This window comes from Alligator sinensis, unplaced genomic scaffold (assembly GCF_000455745.1).
Source record: "Alligator sinensis unplaced genomic scaffold, ASM45574v1 scaffold1291_1, whole genome shotgun sequence".
NCBI classification, from domain to species: Eukaryota; Metazoa; Chordata; order Crocodylia; family Alligatoridae; genus Alligator; species Alligator sinensis.
The window spans coordinates 167,956-184,346 of NW_005842219.1; the positions used below are offsets into that span (position 1 = coordinate 167,956).

The 16,391-nt window shown below is 42.3% G+C and overlaps 1 protein-coding gene across 1 annotated transcript in view; it reads right to left on the reverse strand.

Moving 5' to 3' along the window:
• LOC102382400 (autism susceptibility gene 2 protein-like) overlaps window positions 1-16,391 on the reverse strand; it is a gene marked incomplete at its 3' end in the record, with an annotated part of 430,875 nt that overhangs the window by 164,164 nt on the left and 250,320 nt on the right. Inside the window, exon 2 of the mRNA XM_025208073.1 lies at window positions 10,529-10,738. Within this exon, the coding sequence (XP_025063858.1) occupies window positions 10,529-10,738 (210 nt within the window). The remainder of the gene's footprint in view (window positions 1-10,528; window positions 10,739-16,391) is intronic.

Consider the following 16,391-nt stretch of genomic DNA (forward strand, 5'->3'; position numbering starts at 1 on the left):
GCCCCCCCCACACCCCCCCCCACTCCCATCTCTTTGAAACGTTTGGTTTGTTTATAAGGCAGTGCTACTTTTTGTTTCCTCGCAGGACTTGGCAACACTGCTCTGAGCCCTGTTCCCCATGGGCGGCAGCACCGGGGTGGGGAAGGGGTCTCGACTTGCGCGGGGCCCATGAGTTTGTTTGCCTAGGACCCACTACAGGGTTAATCCAGACCTGGCCCTCCTATCCTTTTGTCTTGCTGGTGTCTACCCCTGGGGTCTCTTTATAGAGATCACACACATCCCTTTCTGAGCCTTCCTGTTGCTGACCTAAATAAGCCAAGCTCTTTAAGCCTCCTCTTCTAAGGCAGCAGCTCTCCTTTCCCTTCACCAGCCCATGAGCCCTCTTCTGCACCTGTCCCAATCTGAGCCCATCTCTTTTTGAACACGGTTGACCAAAGCCCTGTATGGTATACAGCAATCAAAGAAAGCATCCTGATTTACGAAAGCACTCAAGGTTAAAAATGTGCCTAAGTGCCTTAAGAGATGGATAGATTCTTAAAAGCTCTTATGAATCATGGTCTATGCTTATAAAGTTAACGTTATGTTTAAGCCTTTGCAGGATGAGTTTAACTTAGTACGGAGTGATAACACGGAAACCGATTACATGCTGAAGTGCCATGAAATTCACTTTGTAAGAAAACTGAAAATGAAGAATGCATCATCTTGCCAACTACAGCTTCCTAATATGTACTCTGAACAATACCAGGTAGCTTTCAGACAGAAGTAAATTCTTCCATTTGATACCACTGCCTTGAATGTTTTATTAGAGTATTCAGCGTTGATTATTTAATTAAATCTAGTAAGGGTATTAGGAAACAGGAATGCATTATGCAGCATTAAGGAAAGAATTGTGATTAAAATCAGAAGTGAAGCACAATATTTTTCTCTTAGCATCACTAACTTTCAATTCATGCAGATTCTTTAATTTTCCCGTCACATAAACGGCACTCTGTTTTACATCCTGGTAAGTAAAAATTGTTCCAGGGAACAGCAACGCAGGTCGGGCCCAAATGCCGCCTGTAGTTTTGTCTGTTCTACTGCTACATGCCCTTTCATCAGTCATCCCACCGCACTCCCAAATATGAGACTGTGACATGATGTCTATGGGGAGCAATGCGGAGTGGTAATGTTCAAGTATAACAGTTAATGATGGACAAGCATGTCACATTTTACCAATGATTCACTCAAACCGGGTCCTTTATCCTGTACAATGTCACTCATGTCTTCCCTAATGAGCACAAAGTTGAGAACTTCGAATTTGGATGTTGGCAGTTTCAGTGGAAACCCCCGCAAACCAATAAACAATCCCACCCCAAACCAAACACTGTATTGTTTGGTGAATTTTACCAAAAGTGGACAATCGAGGTGTGTGAAGTTACCTGAAATGAAGGGAAAAAAAATCACTTTGGGGAAATGATGAAATGTGGTCAACCTTTTTAACTTTAGAATTATACACATTGCTCATTATCCCTGCCAGTGCATGGAGATCAAGAAACTGGCTTGCAGTTGATCAAAAACAATGGAGAAGCACCAATATCATGACACATTCGTGGAAAGTACGAAACGTAGACTTCCTTGAGATGAAGGGACGCCTCTGAAGCTGGCAACAAGGGCGCCTTTCCTGTTCACAATCAGAGAATACTGTTACGTTCAAGAAATCTTCAGCCTTAATAATAGCATCACAAAGCATTGCTAGCTGTGAAAGCAATCATGAACGCATATACCTGGATTTCACACTGCTTTAGCTTACTAGATTGAGGATAACATTGGCACTCGTACGCATATTTACTCTTTGATTATAATGAGTCTGAACTAAAAAGCAGCCTTTCAGACCTTGTGAAGAATGAGCCTCTCCTTGAGATTTGCTCCAACTGGTGGACCATGGAGGCAGAGGTACTATTAAAAGTACATTTAGGTTGTGTAGAGTGAAAAAATATCCTGTACAATTGAAGTATAGGACCATATTTCATGGTCCTATCGGTTGGCAGCTAGTGTGGCAGTTTGCAGAACAAAAAGATCATGATTATGAGATGACTTCTCTTCGCATAATACAGAGTTATCAAGACTAGGGCATCATAACCATTTGCTACACAGAGCGCCATTATAAAGACCATCTTAGTCTGATGCCGTTTCCCCTGATGATGTCCTAGCAAAGAAAAAGCCAGATTCTGAAAAGTACCGAGAACCTGAAACTCCTGCCTAGTGATGGGAAAGTCAATGGAGGTTCGAGGTCACTTACACATGGTTGATATTTTCAAAAGAGATTAAGGATAGATTTTCATGTGCTCAGTGATTATACATATGGGCAGATTTTTGCACCAGTATCCATTAGAGCCAAATTTTGCCATGAGCACAGACACTAGTGAGACCAATTATTTATGCAACTGCTAGAGAACATAGCTCTCCAGCCACGCTGACTATCTGCAGACAGTGAGCACCTTTGAAATTCACAATCCAATGATTTAGATGTTCAAAACTTGGTGCGAAAGTTATCTAGTTAATTCTCATGAAACCCTGGTGAGATAGCCAGGTAAAAACCACTGTGTCCATTTTACAGGCAGAGAAGCTGGGGCAGAAAGGCAAAGGGATGTTTTAAGGTGACTCCGGCAGAACCAGGATTAGAATTCAAAATGCTCACAACCCCCAGCATTGACGGTCTTCTTCCAAACCACAAAGGTTTGCAATGCATCAGGTATAAAGGACTGGTAAACCTCTGCATATCCCCGTGTCGCTGAAATACTAAAAACAGGTTCAAGCCATGTTAATGTTTTTAACGCACAAACATTTCGCCCTGCTTTTAAATACATCGCAGCTCTCCCAAAAGCCTAGAAGACCTGTGACTGAGCCATACTACAAATTTTAAAAAGGTAACTATTACACCGCTCATCATAGTAAAGCACCACGACATTTTCCAGGCCTCTCCATCCATTTCGGGGAGGACGGTCAAATGATAAACACCACCCTGTGCAATAGGCCCATATTTTCAGGCAGGGTGGAGATTTGCTGCGGTGGGCAAGGAAGCATAAATAGCAAAATAATTAGTAAATGGATGGTGTAAGCTCAGAAAATTAGATATTTTCTAACTCACCGGTGGTCCAGAAACCAGTAGCTGCATACAGCACCTCTTATCTTTTTTTTTTTTTTTTTTTTTTAGCTTAACTCACTGGTAAAGCGCCTGGAGAAAAAACCTCCTTCTTCTTTCTAAGAAAGAAAACCCATTTTTGTCCAATTCCATTAGTCAGAGAGAAGCTCTCCACAGAGCAGCCATTTTGAGTCCATGGTACTTCACAATATGCATTTGCTTAATATATCTAGAAGGGCAAAACACCCTTACTTATCAATTTGACTCATGATTACTATTTCAAACAGCCTCAGACCCAGATGAACAAAAAAAGCACTTTACATAGCAATATATATGGAACAATAACATTGCCAGATGGTATCATACTGAACAGAATTAATTTCACACATGATGTTTTCAAGGTGTTAAAATATGACACAGTTTCTGCTAATAAAACATCTTCCTCTCCGCTCCTCCTCTTAAGAAAATGCTACATTCCCACTAGCCCATATTTTACATTATATGTGTTTTCAATTTTGATAAGGGCAGCTGATTGCTTGCAAACCTAATTACAGTCAAATGAAAGTCTCTCAGAACCATCATTAGCAATTAGGACCTGCTGGATTTGCAGTGTATCATTTAGAGAGGTATAATTCAATAGCTTATTGAAAAATTGCAGGTGAAACTGGTGATTATAAGAGGGAAAAAAAGCCTGTGACACGTCACTGCAGGCAAATCTTCAGTAAAGTGGCAGCTTCTATGAGCAGTTGATCAATGAATGCAGGTGTTTGCTTCAGCATGCCACAAAGCGCAGCTCATCATGTTGCTTAGAAAATGTTAGCTGCATCCTGTCATCTCTTGCTTGGTTTTGTGAATGGTTCTGGATTTCACATTGTGTGGCTGTGCATGTGTTTTTAAAAAGGAATCCAAAGGGCCTATCCAGGGACTTTATTAAATCTGCAGAGATGTGCGGTGCAGAACAATAGGTGCACGGAGCAATTCATAATTCTTCGGTGCTTTACACAGAATACCAAAATCCTTTTATGCCCATTGAGCTCAATTATACGTTATTAGGGCCTCAGCAGTTGTTTGGATGCTTTTGAGCAGCTGGGTGCCTTCAGAGATGACGCACTGGATACAGGGACTGTGGGTTAAGTACAGCTGGAGATTGCTGTGGTCCCTGCTCAGAAGCAAAACAGAATCACAAAATGTTTGTAATCCAAGCACAGTGCCACAAATGGCAGCTTTTGAGAGAGAAGATTGGAGACCGAACAGTGGAGTTCACTTGGGTGTCCTCGTGCTTGCTCGCTCCCTCCTTCTCTCTGTCTCTCTCTCTGGGAGTATATAGTAAAAGACAGTCCCTTTAAAAAAATGAAGTTATCAGATGGGCAGTACTAAATATTCAGCAATATTATAATGATATAATGACAATGGACAGGGCAGAGTAGCATTCAGATATATGTTTAGCCCGTTCAGAAAAAATCAGATCATCTCATTCATAAAGATTCTCCCTTCGAAACCTCTTCCAACATCAAATTGCTGCGCATCTACCCTCACAAATAACCCATTCCCCCACTTCCATCATCAGACCCTACCACTGCACCTTTCCCTGCTGCTCCATAAATTCCTCTTTCAACAGATAAATTCTTATTTCTGAAATCTCTACCATTTGCAAACGGCTCCTCAAATCATAATAAATGTCTACTTCTGCTTTTATCTCTTCTTCTTTTCCTACTATATTATTACATCCACTCGATATGTGTACAGTACTTAATCTCCCAGCTCACAGTTACATATATATTATCCTCTCTAGGTTTTAAGTGCTGTAATCTAAATTCTTCACAACTAGAGCCATGAAAAAGGTGATTTTCCAAATAGCTAGGTTGAGAAAACTAGACACGACGGGAAGCGTTCAAATATCACATATTAAAAGTATGCGACGGAGTATGTCTTCCAGGTGCTGTTAATAAGGTGAACTGAGCTCAACCAAACCAAGTAAACAGCGACCTGTTAACAAGACATAAAACCAACACACAACGCATGGAGCTTTATTATGCTAGCGCTCCCTTTAAAACTTTGTTGTACGGGATCTATTTTAAATTTATTTTAACATGGAATTGCAAGGCAGGCACACCAAAAAATACACCTTGTAGGTTGTAACAGAAAGGCTGAATCTACTTTTGACTTTAATAGAAACAGTTCTCCATAAACTGATTACCACCTTCTCTTTCTACAGTCAACTAGAAAAAATATTAGCTGATAAAAGTATCACCGGCTAACAGTATTTTCGACAAGCCAAAGTCAAAGGGAAAGTTTTCTTTGGCTTCAGGGATGAAGAAGTAAGTCTACAATAGGGCTAATTTGGCCTCTTGTGAATGCCCTATATTGAAAAACCCTCTGTTTTCTTGACTACAATGTGTTCTAGGCCCAATTCCACTTTGAACTTCAGCAGCAACTGAAATCCACGGATTTCCACAGAACCGTTCCCGAGTCCTAACAATTAAGAGATTGATAATTCGGTCCTTTGTTGCGTGAGTGCGTGCGTGCAAAAAGATATATATATACCCATGTGCATGCACACAGCATGGATATGGTATCTGCACCAAAATCTATTCTATAAGGACACGATTGCCTTTTTTTCTCTTTGGTGCTGCCTGGAGTCACCAGTACAGATTCAAGAAATTAAACAGTTCTACATGGCTGCATATAATGCACAGAGCTGGTTGTTTCCCTCTCGAAGCCCACCCACAATTTCATTTTCAATTAGCAGCTCTTGGAAAGGCAGTAATAAAAGCAGTTGCTAAAGAGCACTCACATGTCATTGAAAGACTGCAAACCCAAACTGTAAATAGCACATTGTAAATCGCTTGTCACCACTGTCATCTCTTGCTGGAATCGCACAGCAAGCGACAATCAAACCCATCTGCTCAGCTCCCCCAACCAATGCCACCACAAACTATACAGATACCACCCACCTTCCACTTCTCTCTCATTACCTGTCATGTAGAGGCTTGTACAAGCATGTGCAAAGACCATTATTGACTGCAAGCACAGATTAAAACACAGAGCACAAAATGGTTATTCCATCTTCTGCAACTCAGATTTGTTGCACTACTAAAGGATACAACCATTTCGGCACCAGAAGAAAAACATGATATGATTAAATCCAGAGAACTATTAGCTTCATCAATGAAGAACAAGGAGGAAGGGGTGAGAGGGGCCATACAAGGCAACCCATCAAGCATTTGCATTGTTGACTTTAGGGTCTATGGATAATGGGTGTATGAATCAAGGACATGAGGTACTAATGTCTAAGACATAAAAGGCTTAATATTGTCAGTCTCTAGTCCCCTGTCCTCCTCTTAACTGATCCATGCATCAGCAAACAAGCACCACACAAGGAAATACTTATAATTGCTGGGTACCATCTTTGACAGAGTTTGGATGTCTCTTCCTTTCTCCATTCTCCCTGCCCTCATTCAAGCTCATCTCTGTCCGTCTTTTCATCACTCCTTTTCTTCTTTTTATTCATCACCTGCCACTCCTTTTCTTTTCAGGTCATTTTCTTAAACCTTCCAAAGGTGTGTGGATTGGCACTCAATAAAAAGCCAGGATCAGCATAAGTGGCCCTCACTTAAGCGAGATGGTAATAGTAATAGGCTCTTATATGTTAAGTGAACCAGCTGCTCACCCAGTGTGTTATACCAGGATTACCATTTCAGAAATTCATACAGTGGGTTTCTTTTTGCTGGGGGAAAAAGAACAAAACTAAAAAACCCTCCCTATACACAAGTGTTGAAGAAAATGCTGATTAGGATAATGGAGCTGGGTGGAAGAGCAAGGGGGGAAGGTGGCTTATTCTTTTAGGCCTGTTGTCCACACACCCCTTAACTTGAGAGAGAAAACAATGAGCTTATGCACAAAACTTGGTTGTACACAATTTTCACCAGCAAAATGCTTTATTTGCCAGTACTGCTTAACATAAAAATACTCATCGATATTTAAAAATTATTATTTGTATCCATTTGGAATTGCTTGCTTTTAAAAGGTATTGGGAAAGCTAAAAGAAAATAAATACAAAACACACAACCCACAAAGAAAACTTAAGGAAATTAAACTTAAAAAGGAAGGAAAGAAATATTCTGATGAGTCTTATGTATGCTAAATACCTTCTCAAGTCTCCTTGAGGTGTTTAATAAGTATATTTATAAAAACTCACAAAGCAGAGAGTTCAAAAGTCCTCTCACTAGTAAAATATGAGCTTTAATTAACCTACGGTTTCACATTTTCTGGATTTCAATAAACCTGTAGGCACTACAAATAGCTGGATAAATACCTGCATGAATACTGCAAGGATTTCCTCTGAAAACTAATTAGCAGCCCTTCCAACAGCCGACTTGAACTAAATCTATTTGATGAGAGCGCTTCATACTGTAAATCCTGCATGCAAGAGTTACTTTCAGATAACACATTTCACAGAGAGGCATATCAGACAGAACTGTTAACCACTGGTAAAGCCATGAACATAATCTCCAGGTATAAAACACTTCCCCCCCAACAGGGATGTACTGTAGCCAGGATTTTATTCCAGCCCAGGAGAACAAGTGATGGCATTATGATTATATCATCTTGCAGCAGCAGCAGAACATGCACATCTGTGAATTCAGAATTTCATACTAGAAAAAAGACAAATGAGCTACATTTACATACAAAATGAAGTTGTAATAAAACACAACGATTTCAAGGCAAGTCCCTGCAGTCCTTATGCTTATCCAGGTCCTTACATCTCTGCCAAATTTAAAATTATTGGCCCAATTTCCCTCTTCCTCTGAGCTGATGTTACCATAAATCTATTGACTTCAATGAAGTTACTCCCAATTCAGAGACGAAAGGGTATGAGTCAAAATTTGAATCAATGGGAGACTAATTGTGTGCTAGGAAATGAGGAGTGCTGGCTGGGAAAAATAACAGTAAAGTATGTGATTGTGAAGCTTATCTTGGATGTTAATCTTGCTGGGGTGATCTGACCCCAGCTGACTTCCTGCCCCTTGGGCAGGTGGCTGGACCTGATGATCTTGCAAGGTCCCTTCCAGCCCTAATGTCTATGAAATCTATAAGCACTACAGGGAAGAAGGATATATATATTTTTTTATTACAGGAAAATTGCTTGTGGAAACTTTAATTCTGGTTTCAACAGGATCTTTACTATCTGGGTTAAAAGGAAGGGGAAAAAAGGAGCGAATGCTTGCCATAAATACTGTACATAATAGCTCTGAGTATGTCTTCTCAAATAAGTTTTACAGTCTTTTCCATGACATCTCTTTCTCAGTTTAAGTGCCCGAATTGCTTGGATCTGTCAGCACCTACACCTCTCACGAGACAATGTTTTTACCTAAGGAGATGTACCCAAATCACACTTACTAATTTATATTTGGGAGGGTATTTTATTTCTTTTCAGGAACTCTTCTCTCAGTCTTATCCCTCTGGAATTAAGCAGAGTGCTCCAATTTACCAGCTAAAAGGGAAACCATTTTCTTCCATGACATTTTTCAGCTCAATACCTTCCAAGTTAGCGTATATTTATTCTTAAAAACACAACCTCCCAAATAACCTCCATCAGCAGTCAGGCTGAATCCTTTATTACTTAAGCACCGAGTAGAAAAGCTTTCATCTGACAGCATATTACATCATGGGAATCAAATGGGGCAACAAGTCAAGTTTAACTGCACAAAGCAGACATGCTTAAATACAGTTCGACACACCAAAAGGGAAGCAAGTAAGAAATTAGTGCGTAAGCCTAGAAAATGGTCAAAGAAACACAGCAGCTTCTCCTACTCTTCAATCCCTTGACTCAAACACACGGTTAATTCCCTACGACCGACTGCTCAGCTTTTACAGACACAGATACATTGCAGAAATCACCCATTCAGTTTCTAGATAACAGTACTGGAGCATAACACAATTGTTGCACTGCATTTCTTAAAGATGGCTTACCACCCTTCTAAAATAAAAATAAGAAAATCAGAAGAGATCACAGAATCAGTGCATATGGAAGAGAAGACATTTTTCAAGCTGTTTTCTAAGCTGAACCACCTTGCAATCACTGGTCTTTCCATATAGACTTTTGCTTTCAAAATAACAGCAGAAACAATTTGGTTGCATACTTTTACAACCCTGTTTATTAAAGTTCAATAAAAAGCCCATGTGCTTGTCACTCAATGTCCTCGGTTTACTCTTGGCATTGCCTTCAGCTGAGACCATTACAAAACTTAATCCGGTCTCACTTTTATCCACACCTGTTTTTTCTTTCAGGGTCTCTGTTTGAGTTGCCCACAGCAGACGACAATTTATTTACTGACCAAACTGTTGCCATGAAAATTTATTTAAAAAAACAAAACCAAAAATAAGTAAAACAACCCTCCCCAAAAGAAAGAAATGATTCTATGGATTTACTGCACAAATTTAGGCCATCCTTGACTCTTTTTTTTTCCACTTAACCTTAGCATTTTCCATCTTGGCTGCCGAATGTGCACATAAGCTGTCCATGCCTCCAAAGGGTGAGTTTTGCCATGTACAACAGAAATAAATGCAAAGGATATATCGTTTTTTTCTGATCACAGAACCTTTGAAAGCGAGGCTACTTTTCTGTACCTTAACTGGCAGAGAAATCACTATTTATTTCGGTACCGATTCCTGAATTATGTACCAAAGTGGCCAGGCTCAAACACCATAGTCCCCAATCCTATACGCTCGTTCATTTGCTCACCTATGCACTGCAACTACTGTGGTTAGGAAACAACAGCATGGGCCAGGTGCAAGGTTCTCGTTTAGGGGCCCGGCGATTAGTCACCCAAAAAAGACCGCGCTGGTACTGCAGACGTTATACAAATGAGTTTCTTGTACAATAATGAGTGCTCCCGTTCCATTTGTCTTGATTAGCAGCTAACTCCTTTCTCCACTGTCTCACTTTGCCCTTAAGTTTTTGAAGGGAGTCTGATACTTCTTTATACACGTTTAAAAAGACAGTGAAAGCGCAGTTCCGCCACATAGCAATGCTGGTAAAGCCATCTTCTGAATATTGAGACATTAAGCCTATTGCCTAGTTAGTCTCACAGCCAGCTCAAGCGTGGCTCTGCAATCCAAGGAAAGAACGTCTAGCCTCTGCGCACTTGCACCTGGCGTCCTTGCACAGGTCTCTCCTTCCTCCCGTTTTCAAAGTACATACCCGCACAGTTTACCTGTCCCGAGACCAGGCAAGCTGCTCATCAACAAAGCCTATAGCTGCTAGTTGCCCCACAGTCAAACTAGGAAGGAATCGTAACAAAAAGGAAAACTCCCCAGATCAAGCAAGCGGCTTCAAGTTCTAGGTAAGATATGTGGGTATCCAACACCGCCCCCGCTCCCTCCACCGCATAACTTGTCTCCCACCTGTCTGATGCCCTTTGGTAGTTTCTTCCTTTTCCCAAGGTGCTGGCAAAGATTACGATCATTTTCTCGATCCGAGCTGTACTGGTGGTGGTGAAGTCTGTTCTTTTTTGGGTGGAATGACAGCCCATTGGTAAGTGCTTCCCGTTTCTTCTTGGCGAGAGGGTTCTGCCGCTTCTCCACGCGTTCCTGAGGCTTCAGTGCTACATCCTTCTGCACATGGGGGGAGGGCAGGAGAATAAAAACAGAACTACTGGTTATTATTGGTACAGACTAAGAAAGATCACGTTTTAATACTGAAAACAAGCTCATTGCCTTTGTGCAGGATTGTTTCTAATAAAATAAACTAGGACAGATGCTTAGGACACAGCATCTTGCTGTCCAGTATGCTACAGAGACGTGCAAGAAGGAAGCCAAATTCATACGACTTAAATTAGTGACTATCCCAACGTCAACTTGCTTTTAGTTAATAGACCCTCCTCCAAATGTTTATTTAAACTGCAGCAGTTACCTCAATTGATAACTAAAACCAGTAAGAGGGTAAAAGTCAAGGCAATCAATGTTCAGTCAATGGTAATGCAAAGAGATGGAGCATTTTGCAATCGTTAGAGAAGGGGATTGAAAGCAGAGACTCAAAGTCTCTTCCTATCCCTGCTATTCACTTAAACTGCTAAAATCCCAGTTTCATCCATCTGTGAAATGGGTGACAAGAATTTCCATGTCCTCCTCTTATATTGGTAGATAATGCTCATTGAGTCACAAGACCAAATTAGGGTGGGTAAATCAGCAGTGCTCCATCCATTTTAGTAACATATGCAAAACCATTATGAGAAATTTGCACCAAGTAAGGCTACAACCCACAGGTTTTAAGCTCGGAAGGAACAACTGAGATCATCTGCAGAACCACCACTCGACAAACAGGGAACTTCATCTAACATGTCAAGCACTGAGCTCAGGAACTTGTGGTTACATGTCGTGGAAATAAATCAGAAAACAATGCAATGCTTCAAAACTATACAGCAATTACGAAGAAATGGACACTGCATCTGTTTTCACCGGAAACATATGGTATTTTACCATTAACATTACCATTTTTCTTAAATTCATCCTTAAAATGACCAGATTACAAAGAGCCCATTATACCAGTCCTTTTATACTTTTACCCAGGGGTTTTGTTGGGTCACAGCCTCACTACGTATGCCTTATAATTGTTTAAAAGGGTCCGGTATACATTCCAAAGCTTTGTGAAGTGGGCAGGAGGGAATTTTAGGAAAAATACTCCCTTAATGACTAGAAAGCTTCTACAGAAACATTCCTGCGCCGAAGGACCTGAATGGAACAATGGCAGAATTCCAAATGCTCATAAAGTGTCTAAAGAGGCAAATACTTCCATTTAGAAATGACTAATTCCTATTAGCATTAATGACTGCCCTTGGATGGACCCAAAATCCCCCAGGACAGAGTGCGCACAGCTGGGTTAACTTTTTATATCATACCCCAAATTCAAGTCTTGCTGAAAGTTGTGTTGAGTTCCATGACTGTTTGGTACTTTCCATATGCAAAGTCCTGGCTACTCCAAGACTTTGGGACAAATGCATGATATAGCCAATGTTTGACAGAGGCAAGCGACTTCTGGGGTTTTTCAGTTGACTGAACAAAACAAATTTTCTGAGAGGGAGAGGAGACAGAGAGAGAGATTCCCCCAAAACAACCACTCTGCTCACAGTTATAAAGAGAAAAGGAAACACCTCCTATACACAGCTTGGAATTACAAATATCTTAAAGCTGATCTTGCATCCCATTTAGTGGACTGGCTTAGGAGAAAATGTATGGGCCTTGGCACAACACAGTTCAAAACCCAAGTTCTTCCAAAACAAATATCTGCTCATCTCTGGCTCTCCCTCTACTGGGTACATAACCAATGGCTGCGGGCAAAACTCTACTGCATTGAAATCAAAGGTAAAAACTCCCACTACTTCCAATAGAACCAGGATTTGGCTGTTAGAAAAGCAAATTATTACTGTTCTCCATCTGCAGAACAGATTGATGCAGGATGCAATTGAGCAAAACAGTGCAGTAAGATGGGAGGGGGGAGGAGAGAGATTAAACGCATGTGAACAGTGCGTTTTGCACCAAGGTAGGATAAAAATTACACAGCCTGTCAGTCCTCATGCTTGAGGGCATAAACTGCTCAGGGATCATTTCCCCCACCCTATACAGCACAGTTCTGCACAAAGGACCAGATATGATATTTATTTATCCTTCTCTCTCCCAAAAGCATCTAAGATACTCCAAACAGATTACATAGATCACTGGCTGAGTTCTGCTACAATAGTTCTTGTGTTCCTATTTTTTAAGCTACCGTGGAGCAGAGAAAGAGACTGAACAGGGTTAAGTTAACAGGGTATGGATGTGCAGTACACCTGGGGCTCCACTCGAGCAGCCTCTCCATGGGCCTCGAACATTTGAACAACAATATTCTATGGTCCCTTCAGACACAGCCATCAGAGGGCAAGGCAGAAAGATGCATACCTCCACCCTTTCCTTGCCATGCTCTCTTCAATTTCTAGACTAAGACCAAGTAAATAAGAAGGACAAGGGAAGCTGGGAGAAAGAATAGCTCCCCTGCTATTCTGCAAAGGGGTGCCCTGTCAACATCACTCATTACCCACTTCAGGGGTTACCACTACTTTAATTCCCTCGAGGGATGTTGAGGAGGAAGAACATTTTGGTCAATTTTGGAAATCTGTTGGGGGGCGGGGACCGAGATGGAGCTGTGAGAGGCTTTAACAGGGGGACATGGGGAGGGGGAGTGGATCCTGCTGCTATGTGCACCCCCAGGGGAGCCATGGGGGGGCGTGTGACCCCCCCCCCAGATCAGTGTGCAGAGCGAGGGTGGGCTTCCATTGCAGGCTGGGGTTGGGGGCAGCTCCAGGCTCTTCCCAGCAGGGTGAGGCGGGGTGGGCCAGGGCTGTGCTAGGGGCAGCTGTGACAGTGCTGGGGTTGGGGAGCCTATTGGGGCTACAGAAATCCCAAAATTCACTGTAGCTCCCCTATAACCCCACCTCACAGCACTGCTGGCGCCCGCCCCAAGTGCAACCTTGGCCCAACCCCCCTGCCAGGAAGAGCCCAGCGCTCCTCCTGGCCCCAGCAGCAGCCCACCCTCGCTCTGCACACAGATCCAGGGGGCACACGCCCCTCATGGTTCCCCCAAGAGGGCACGTAGTGGGCTGCTCCCTGCCCCGGATGGGCAGCACCTGCCCCAGTCCCACTCCCTCCCTCACTGCAGGGGCCTTGATCTGCCCCTACCACCACCCCTTTCTTCCCCACCCCCTCCCCCCAACATACTTACCAGCCGGACATTGCTCTGCAAGCTGCCAGGCTGGCTATGTGCATGCATGCTGCAGCTGCACACATGGCATTTATCAGCGACATTATCAGCCTCATCAGCCAAAAAAGCCAATTGCCGATAATGTCAATTTTCCTTTTATCAGTGTTGATACAATATGGACCGATGTATCGGTGCACCTCTAGTAGACGATATTTCTGTTCTACTTTGAAAAAGCAGATTACACCAACGACACCCTTATTCATGGCCTGTTGGCACCACTATCATAAGAATAATAAACTATGATGACATTACGGTGACAGCTTCTGTACAAGTTCCTAGACAAGATTTAGATAAGATAAAAGAGATTTACTAATACGTAGTGTCAGGTATTATTTTCGACAGGTACATATGGCATTGATTCAAATTACATAGCAGATCCAGTGAACGCTGCATTTCTGTCTTGGTGTTTATCTCCTTCTCGCACACAAACTCTGGCAATATTAAATAAATAATACAAGCATATTACACTTGGTTTAAAACCATCTTATTCAAAAGTATCTTTCATCACTAAGTGCCCTAAGTGTATCAGGAAGGTGCCTCAAAAATGTATAAATATGTAATTACATACAATTCAATACAAAATGTGCATTAATATTTATGAGTGCACCATATAATAAAAAAAAAATCCATTTGTTTTATTTCTATCGGGCACATTAATCAACCCAGTCCCTCTGTGCGTGCCTTAGCAGAGGAGAGCTGCCCATGCTGAATGGACTCCTGCCGTGACATTAGGAAGCAGGCAGCTGCTGAAGTCTGCTGGGTGACAACACAATCATCTCAGCTCCAATTAATATTAAGATTTCTGCCTGGACATAGGAGGTGGGAGAAGGAAAAAAAAAACCCCACTATTGCAGCACATTTCAAGAAACATATTTTTTTCCTAAGGTGGGAAAAATTGAAACAACTGTTTTTTTTTCATAAAATACTAGGGTTCAGAGAAAATGCTAGGGCTGAGCTGATCTTTTAATGCCATTTAGAAAATACGTTCATGCTTGTTCCAACGGGTGTAGTTGGAATCTGAACTCAGATTTACTCATGGATGTGAGAGCCTGAATGTCCTCAACCCCTCACTCTGGAGTCGATAAACAGGGTCTTTTGGAAATTGTGATTTTGCAGATTTTGTGAAATCCGGCGTTGCCCATGAAATGCACAAAAAACAACAAAAAAAAACAACTTACTGAAAATAAAATGTTGGTTCCCCAGAGGGAGCCAGCAGTTCTTAGGGCACTGTGGCAGCCCACCAAGGGTGGGGGCAAAGGGGGAAGGAGTGCTGCCCGCTCAAAGATGGCTGCTACCCCCACCCCTTGCCACTGATTGGTTGGGAGGGCTACTCATCATGTGGCTCTGCCTCCTCTGCCAACCAATGGCAAGGGGTGGTGTCACAACAGACACCCCTTGCAAGCAATCAGTGGTAAGGGGTGGGGCCATATGATAGGCAGCCCTCCCAGACAATTAGTGGTGAGGGGTGGGGCTACCGGAGCCCCTCTGCCAATCAGAGGCATGGGGGGGGGGGCGGTTACTGGACGCACAAAATAGCTGCTGGACCCCACGTTCTGCCCGTGAAAATCGGCAGGCAGCCATCTCGAATGCAGGAGGGCACTACTGATAAGTGCTTTGGACCTGGCAATATTTGCAAGCAAACATGCAGGAGAGGGTACAGAGACAAACAAAACCTACACAAGACAACTGGTTATTCAGAGAGATTTCCAAAAAGTTGGATGTCTAGACTATACAGCTGAGAACCGGAACTACGACAGCGACGCTAGCAGCATGCACTCTGTGTCATTACCTTGTAATCTAACCAAACAAGCACACTAGCAAACAGCTGTACAAACCACGTCACTAAACCCAGACAACGTTAACAATTGCAGTTTGACGGCTACTGAAGTTGTTAAAGGATCTTGGCAGCCTGGCTTAAAAATAATGTTTAAAAAAAACCCCGAAACACAGTGTGCTCTCTGTCTTGTAAGAGTTCTTAGAGTTCATGGGTGGAAAATGTCCTAAGATTTCAGTGCCGCTCTTAGTTCTGCTTAGTAATTCACCACTTGGCAAGAGCAGCAGGACTCAAAGGCCTGAGCATGATGCACCGACTAGTCCCTGGAATCTTCCAAAATCAGAAAGTAGCAGGAGATGGTTTTGAGAGTCCTCCATGTGCCTCCTGATAGAATAGCCTAAATGAAATTATAGCTGTTTTATGCTGAAACAGAAGGATTTGGAAACATCAACACAAGATAGGCAAGCAGGGGCAATGCAAAAAGAGGAAAGGCTTCTTCAACTGTGGAAATGATATGATATTAGCAGTCTGGGACCTGGAGAAAATGCAACTGTGCTGACCGTGTTAGCAGACCCGCTAACCAAAGCCATTTTGAGTTACTAGACAGGTTTCAGAAAAGCGTGATTTGGTTGCTTTGTTTTTATAAAATTACTATCCAGTGCCTCCCGCGCGTCCTTTGAAAAACAAAGCCAAGCGGTTCA